The sequence below is a fragment of the Apaloderma vittatum genome, unplaced genomic scaffold (genome assembly GCF_000703405.1).
Source record: "Apaloderma vittatum isolate BGI_N311 unplaced genomic scaffold, ASM70340v1 scaffold16050, whole genome shotgun sequence".
Taxonomy (NCBI): Eukaryota; Metazoa; Chordata; class Aves; order Trogoniformes; family Trogonidae; genus Apaloderma; species Apaloderma vittatum.
In genome coordinates, this window is record NW_009696342.1 from 1 (window position 1) to 8,741 (window position 8,741).

The 8,741-nt window shown below is 39.2% G+C and overlaps 1 protein-coding gene across 1 annotated transcript; it reads right to left on the bottom strand.

Annotated features, from left to right (window-relative positions):
* Window positions 1–1,278: 1,278 nt before the first annotated feature.
* LOC104277803 (cytosolic carboxypeptidase 1-like) lies at window positions 1,279–8,409 on the bottom strand (the record flags this gene model as incomplete). The annotated part of the gene is made up of 7 exons (XM_009874559.1): window positions 8,360–8,409; window positions 7,533–7,677; window positions 5,782–5,935; window positions 4,838–5,018; window positions 3,264–3,393; window positions 2,771–2,902; window positions 1,279–1,364 (listed from the first exon to the last, which is right to left on the bottom strand). Coding segments are annotated over exons 3-7 (683 nt in total), but the record flags the coding sequence as incomplete, so codon positions are not given.
* Between the last annotated feature and the right edge of the window lie 332 nt (window positions 8,410–8,741).

An 8,741-nucleotide genomic window follows, 5' to 3' on the forward strand; every position in this document is an offset into this window, starting at 1 on the left:
AGGACTGGGTTTTTAGCTAAACCCGGGACACATCCATGCTAGCCTACCCCTTAATTCTCACCCACAAACTCTAAACACTCTCTTCATCCTCCCCTGGACAGAACTCAATACATTCTAGTTAATCTCTCACACAAAGAACTCCACTATTCACCTTGTTGGCCCATCTTTCCTAAAAAGGACAGAGCCATCCATGACCACGTTCCAGACATGTGAGCTGTCCCACCATGTCTCTGTAACTGCCACCAGATCACAAGCCCTTGACCGCACAGATTTCTAACTCCTGTTTATTCCCCATGCTGCTTGCATTGGTGCACAGGCATTTCAGGGAGCAAGCTGAGCACACCGATTTCACACTGGGGGTTGGAGGCCTTCTGTCTTCACTAATATTAGAACACTGCCCCACTGGTGCAAACCCAGCTACAACTCAGTCTCCCTTTGAATCTTGTTTAAAGCACTATGAATGAGATTTGCTAATTCTTGTCCTAAAACCCTTCTCCCCCTGCAAGATAAGCCTTTCCCATGTATTACCATCAGGCCTGGTATCTTATAAAAGCAGCCATCATCAACCTAAAGCTCTGCCTATAGCACCAGTCTTGGAGCCAGGTATTTATGGACTGGGTCCTTCTATTCTATTGCCTGCAAGTGGAAGAAGGGAAGAAAAAAAAACTTGCACTCCAGACTCTTTCACCAACCATCCCAAGGCCTTGAAATCTCTCTTTATTCCCTTCAGACTATGGGATGCATCTTCCTCCCCACCTGTCTGGAAGATCAGTAGTAGGCAATAGTCTGACAAATGCACCAGGTGGGGGAGTCTCCTAGTGATATCCTTGAGTCAGGCTCCAGGGAGACTGCAGATTTCCCTATGAGTAGGTTCTAGCCAAAATATTGGCCTCTCTGTTCCCCTCAGGAGGAAGTCACCTACTACTATAACCCTTCTTTTTCTTCCTATGGATGTGGTCATGATGTGGGTGGTGGGCTTCAGTGACTGGTGCGACACCTCTGGCACAAACTGCCCATCGTCCACATCCTCATTTGGCTGGCCTTCCTCAGCCAGAGCCTGGCACCTGTTGTACAGAGACACCTGGGGAGGCGAGATGGGCAAGGAATGAGTTCGCCTGCCGCCACAAGCATGAACTTGGCCCATTCATTCTTTCCATTTTTATTATTTAGATTTTGCCTTTGGCTTGATAGAGGAGGGATACTGGGGCCCTCTGATCCAGGATACTTTCCAGCAGGTGTCCCCATTTTTGTTTCAAAGAGGGCAGAGCCTGGCTCTACCAATCTGTCTCTTGTTCTGCTTCCCTGATGCTCCTTAGCCATTCAAGTTCTCTCAGCTCTGCCACCAGGCTGAGTATGTCGTCCACCTGTTCACACCACACACAGCAGTTCTTATAACCGCTACTCATTACCAGCAATGGGCCCTGGCACTCCCTGCAGCCCATGACCTGGACAGCTCTATGTTTCTGTGGCAGTGAGATCTCCGGCTGGCTTCCCACATCCATTTTGGTGAGTTTTGAGACCATGACCTTCTGCTTGATAGAGGCTACAGTTGAGCTCCTACTGGTAAGGCAGTGACCACCACTAAGATTAACCTGTAGAGCTTCGCTTCTTTCCCACATTCCCTACCCGTCCCTTGTCCGTGTGCACAGAGACTAGTCACTGCGCTCCCTGAGGTTTTTTATTAAGGGCATGAGGGAAGTCACTGTTAATGCCCAGGTCTCACTAGCATCTCTCCCAAAAGCTGCCAGCTCTGGACAGGTCTCTATGCTCCCTGGGCCTTTACACCAAGATCTGTGGCTCTGATTCTAGCCAGCAGGCTCCGAAGCAGCTCCTCTCAGTGACTGGCTGTTAGGCTTGGTTAAGAGCCTTTAAAATCTCTTTTTAAATCTTCTTTAGAGGAATCTTGCCCATTTCCATGCACAAAAATGACTACTTCTCTGAGTAATTTAGTGGTTTTATGGTCTTGTTGCTAGAATGTTGTTTGCCATGCTTAAATAACTTTTTTCTTCATCCAGTAATTATAAATGCCCAGAGGCATAGTTTCTATGTACTTATTATAATAGTAATGTCAAACACAAGACGTGTATTGGTATAAAGACATACACACATACATACAAACAAAAAAAGCAGCACTCCTTAGCTGTATTAGTGCATGTGGATACCTTACATTTTACAGTTAGCTGTGCTGGCAGCACTGCGTTGTGAAATTAAGACTTTCGTCCTTGACCTCTTTTCTAAACAAGTACATAACTCTTGCTTGCTAATAATCAAAAGAGACCCTGACCAGCTGAGTACAGCTCATGTTGGGAGTTTGTCCGTGAGAATGGACAGATAAGAGGCTTCTCGTACACAAGATGAACATGGGAGTGAACGGGAGAGTATGATCAAAACAGACCTGGGAAAGTCTGTTCTTCCTGTGTGATAACAGAGTGACTGGAGAAGTACATGAGCTAATAACAGCCCTGGCTGCATAGTCTGGTGTCCTGTTTGTAACCCACAAATAGTGCTTCTTGCTAAGAAGTATGTGTGCACGCTTGCAATAAAGCAGATTCCGCTTTCCACCATCTCGGAGTTTGTGCGTGCTTCTCCACAAGTGCACAATATTTAAAGCTCTAAAAATACTCTGAAGTACAGTCATAAACTTAAAACAGCATTTTAAATAAGTCTGCTTATGCTATAAAGTTGCTAGGTGTACAGAATATTGGGAAGTTACTTAAAAAATATATACCAAATTCATGCCAAATGAAAAAGGTAAAAACGTCAAACTTACCCTGTAACCAGGGTCTTCCATTATGTCACAAGATGCAGCATTAACGTTTGTGTGCCACATTGTCTCTTTGATGCTGCAGCCATACATAAAAACATTCTTTTTACGAGAGTGACCATGATAATCGCAGTAGACCTACAAAAAAATCAGTTGGCAAAATAAAGCCAAGGCATATGGAATTCACATTTTATAAAAGTAATAGCAGGGCAAATCAAAATTTTTATTTGTATTGTTGAAAGTTTCAAACAATTAGGAAACAAAACTCCTTATACAATTAACTTGTGCATTAAGACAAAAAAATGTAGGTATCATCTAAGGAAAGTTTAACATTCTACCCTAGCAAAGGAAACATTTAGATCTAAAAGTTTACAGATCGGTTCTCCATGTCAAATTTAAGTGTGACACAGTTTACAAGACCATGTTAAATGTTTACTTTACAGACTAGCTACAAAGACAAGGTTAAAAGATTCAGAATTGCTTACACACACATACTCACCAAAGGTAAACGTTTTATAGCAGCCAGATATTGCAGTAACCCTTTAGCATGGTAAATAGTGGGATGCAGATCTGGATTTGGATTTTGCCACTGTCTGTTTAAATCTTCTCCACTTAAAGAGCAACGGTGGCTATTGGGGGGGGGTGTGGAAAAACGCATGATGTAGTCTGTATTATCATACTTTCAAATAAGCCTCCCCCCCACCTCAAGTTTTTCTTGTCACCACTGCTTCTTTGGAAGGAGCGTGGTAAGAAGCAAACTCCAGTTTTCTAACACGTCAAATAACAGAATTGTTTGGGTTTAAGTTATGTTACAGAAAGCCTAAAAATAACTCAGAAGTAGCTTCTTATATGACATCAGTTGTAATTCTGCTTATTTACTGTTGAAACTGAAGGCTTGGGATTCTAGTTAAATGCTAGTCCAAAATCAGTAATTATGAATATATGTATCTTTACAGTTTTAGTGTCTTGACTTCTGTAACATGAAGACCAGAAATTTAAGACTTGAAATATGAAGTTGTCAGGAGACAAGTAGCTGTGACAAAAACAAAAAAAACCCCAAAACAAAACTACTCAGTGAACAAATAAATATCATCTCTGTATTCAGTCAATAATCAGCAATAACTTTTAAACTTGCAGAAACTTAAGTTCATGTAGTCATCTTCAGTATGTTTGTCTTTGGATGGTCTATGTTGGGACAGACTTCTTAACTGTCCCTGTATTAAACTTTCACTTCTATTCTGAATTATTTAATTCCAGGTGTTAGGCTATATATATGCTTGTACATATACAAAGACAGGGTTCTACTCAAGTCCTTAACTAGTTCGATTTTCTATTATTTTTTTCACTAAACCATTTAAAATACTGCCTGTAAGCAGGTAAGAAGGGACTGTAGGTTCACCATACCAATATTTCCATTTCACTTGGATTTCCTGTAACCACATAAATACAGACTGCTGAATGCTTATAGCAGCATCAAAAAGTTCTGAAATATTGCTTAAATTTATTAAGTGACAGTAAGTGAAAGAATTTATATTAGTAACTCTAATTAAATCTTGCCCTTTCTCTTGCACACCTATTAACCTTCCCCCTTTTAATAACACTTGACAACAGCCTTTTCCGTATCTTTCTAAAAACTACAATAAATCTTAAAAATAGAAAAATTATAGCAAAAGCTTTCTCAGATACAAGGACTGGTTTTTTTCATAATAATCTTGAACTTGTTTAGCTTTTCCTAAAAGCAGCTGTGCTCTCATGTAACACTCCATACTTGTCAAAACCTGTGGTTTAGAACAATAATTAAAATGTCATGTCAAATCACATAGGAATTATTATAATCCATGAACAGTTGAAAATACTTTTTATAAAACTGAAATTCATGGAAGAAAAATGTATATGCCTTTAAAACACCAAAAACCAGAAAAGTACCAGCAATTTTGTAGGTTGTTGGGATTTTTCCATATTAAGTGTTGCACTTGTACGTTTCTGGGATTAGTTTAGAATTTTATTTTTTTAACAACAGTTGCAAAGACTTAGTAGTACAGGTTACATATTTGTGCAAAATTTTATGCTTACTTTCCATTGATGACACCATCTGGATTGAGCATGGGAATAATTTTGAAAATATAAGATTCTCGTAAACATTGGGCACTTGGATTATTGCTCATAAGGTATTCCAGTGTTCCCTTCATAACCCAGCTTGCATTAGTCTCTCCAGGATGTACACGAGCAGACAGGAAAACATAAGGACGATTCCCTAAAAGAAGTATGCATAAGAGTCACAAAATATGATTCAAGCTAAGTATAACAGTTTCTGAACTGAAAAAAGAGGCAATAGCCAGTTTCATTTATTACACTGCAAAATACAGTATTTGGGTGTTGAGTATTATTTGGTATTAGTATTATCAACAGAGCTTGCCAGAATATTATTGCAAGGACTGCAAGTTACTGAACTCTCACAATATGGTTTTAAATTCAGTCAGACAATTCTACAGTCACAACAAAAGTCTGAGCTGGCAATTATGGTATGATGACTTAGATGGCTTTATTCCATTATCCAAAAAAATAGTGAGGTGGAGGAACAAACCAGGAATGCTGCCATAACCAAAGCTCTCTTCAAATTGCAGCAGCTTAGGTGTTGCCTTGATGAAAGGTTTTTTGAAAAACAAATAACCTAAGTATTTGGAGAAAAGAAGTTTCTCAGAAGTCGAGTATTCTTTTCCAAGAAATGTTGTCTGTAAAATGTATCATGCAAAAATATCTAGAAACTAATTTAAAGTATATCAATATATATATTCTTCCATATCTGTATATGAATGTCCTCATTTGACTACCACAAATAAATATTATTAAATACAAAATAAATCCTGAATATTGACACCTCTTAATTTCATGAAATTCGTAAATCTTATTTTACATTGTTATTTTTACAATGCACAACAGTTAATATTAATTGGTTTTTTTTAGAAGAGCTGGCTTTACATTATTTTCAGTTGATGAGAAAGAAAAGTCATACTTACTGAACTGATAGATATGTTCATAGTAATTGGACTCTGGCATTGCTGTAATAGTGATTAAAGGACAACTGTTGCCAGCCAGGGTCTCACAGAGAACATCTTGTCGAAAATATATCTGTTGAGGGTTGTGCATAGATTCCAGCTTCCGAAGATGCATCTTCATCACACAAAAAAAAAAAAAAATATTCAAATATTTTTTCATCATGTATCACAGTGTATTCCACAGATACTATTTAATCAATATTTCTTTTTGCTGTTTTAAACAACGTCCGAGTTTGCATCATAATTTTGGCCATGAAATACCATTCTCTAAGTCTATGACTGACTGACATTTCTCTTTATCCAGTCTTTTTTTCCAACTGCTTCAAGAAGGACAAAGGCACAAAGGATACATTATTTTCTACAGGATGATACTGTGACAGTATGTGGAGGGTGTCTCAGTGCCAGCATCCACAGTAGGAACATGGATTAGAAACCCATGTGCCTGATCTCATCTGCTAGAGGTGGGGGGCAAGCATATGCGTCTTCCCTGAAGCTAGTGTGCATGAGTGGGTGCATGTGCAATTTGCTAGGACACTTCCAAAGTGGACTGTCTAGCGCATATGAGGTCCCAGGTCGAGGCAGGGGTACCGGGTGGGCAGAGAGTCCATGCTGGCATCTGGAGCACGTGTGTGATGAGTGTACAAGTATATCTGTTTGCTAGTGAGCATCGGGCTGAACTACCCTGCCAGCTGGAGATCTGCACAGCAGGTACAAGAGACGGGGATCCAGGCAGGTGCATGGCACAAATGATTTGTGCTGTTCATCCACCAATATGCATGTGCTTGTCATTCCAGGGAGTGGGTGGGTGTGTACGTTTACTAGTGAACAGCAGTCCTTACCAGATGCAGAGGAGAAAAGAGATTTGGGTGTCTGCAGTTATTTTTTAAGCAAGTCCTGGTAGTGCTAGACACAGGTGTTGTTCAAGGCAGCACCTTGTCCATGCCAGCCTATGCAGCTAGCCATGCCATGGAGGAAGGGTGTGCAAGAGTGTCTGCGTGAGTGTCTCTCTCTCACTCTTTGGAATACACACTCGGACTTGCTAGTGGTTGAACCTACAAGCAAACAGGAAAGCAGTAGCCATGTCCACCAGCCTGGGACAGAGATCCCCGAGTCCCTCCGCTGGGCTTCAGCAGCCAGGCAACTGCTTATATGTAACAGGTACTTCTTCCAAAAGCAAGTACGGCTTAGTAAAAAGCTTCATTCAACACTCTTACACACTGCCCACTGAATCTCCTAAGTTCGCTTTTATTGCTATGACAATCAAGCAACAGGCATTCCAGGCAAGAGTTTTGCTCAGTACTAAAAGCTTCACAACACTTCTTTAGCGAATTCATCATCCTAAAAAGGAGTCTTGTTATCTTACATATAGTAACTTGAATAGTTCCGTTATGAAGGGGTATACGTAAAACAGTAGGATGATTCATTTGACTCAAACATAAATACTTTATCCAGTTAGTACTTTTTCCAGTCAATTATGAATTATAGTTCCTAGAAAATCCATTTAGCCTGCAAGTTACCAATTTTATTCTTCCAGAGACCATTCCTCAGAATACCTTTCACCAGTCTAAAAATTAGTATTTTATGAAAATTCTTCACTTTAAGGAGCACTTCAAACTTTTTATAAAGAAATAAAAATAATTCACTCCTGAATTCTTATGTTTCACATTGTCCAAAAGTATAAACACCTACGTAACAGATCATAGTCTTCTCACCTTTAAAGTTGAGTATGTATATGGGTAATGGTAAGCAAAGTAACAGACATCATCTTTATGTTGGAAAGTCACGGTGAATGTAATTGTGTAGTAAGATTTTCCTTTCTGACCTCCAGCAGCTATTGAACTTCTTGAAAAGTGATTTCTAAAATGAAGACAATAAACACATCAGAATATTTTTCTTCTCCATATCATTGATTATTCCTGAAAACACAATTCTAAGAGCCACAAAGATTTCTCGTGATTGTATTTCTCTTCTGCATACTTCCAGGCTAAATATACTCGCTCCCACCATCTGTGAATATACTTTGTTACAGCAGTGACGCAAACCTATTCATACTGGGAAAAGGCGAGGAAATAAAAACAATAACAAAACAAAACAAAAGAAAAAGGAAGCAAACAACTGCTGACCAAGAAGGTTAATACATAAATTTGCTGTACCATCTGATCATGTGTTCCAGGATTGCTCTACAATGACTGCGCCATAGAATACAAGAGCCTAACCACAAGCACCACGTGATAAGCACTACTCGAAATCACTGTTAAGATTTCAAGCAAGCATGCCTACACGAATTTCCTTAAAAGCTTCTCTGGAACAGTATACAATTTCTGACAAAATTATCAAAGCTGAACCTTAATTATTGGAAGTGCATTAACAAAGTAAGACCCTATATATTTTGATCACTTCTGTTACTCTCCATAGTACTTCAGGAAGAATAGCTCAAAACAGAACTATTAAAATAGAATTATCAAACTCAGAAACAAATATTTCTCCTCAAAAATTGTACCTTGTACTAATCTTCAGCATGTTTGACTGGGTTACTTACTTATAGTAACAAATATCTGTCCCAACACGAGTCCAACATGGTCGAGAATTTAATGCTTCTTGAACAGAATACATGAGGGGCTGCATACCTTAAAGAGAAAATGCATCTCACTCTAATGTTTAACATTAAACATCAAGATCTTAGCAGTAATGGACCACATGAACACTTATATGTGAGTCTCTGAACTACCTATATTCATTTACTCATTATAAAGCATTTTTTCACAAATCACAGAATCACATACAGAATCAAAGGATGTTAGGGGTTGGAAGAGACCTTGAAAGATCATCTAGTCAAGCTCCCCTGCCAGAGCAGGATCACCTACCGTAGGTCATACAGGAAGGTGTCCATGCAGGTTTTGAATGTCTACAGAGAAGGAGAC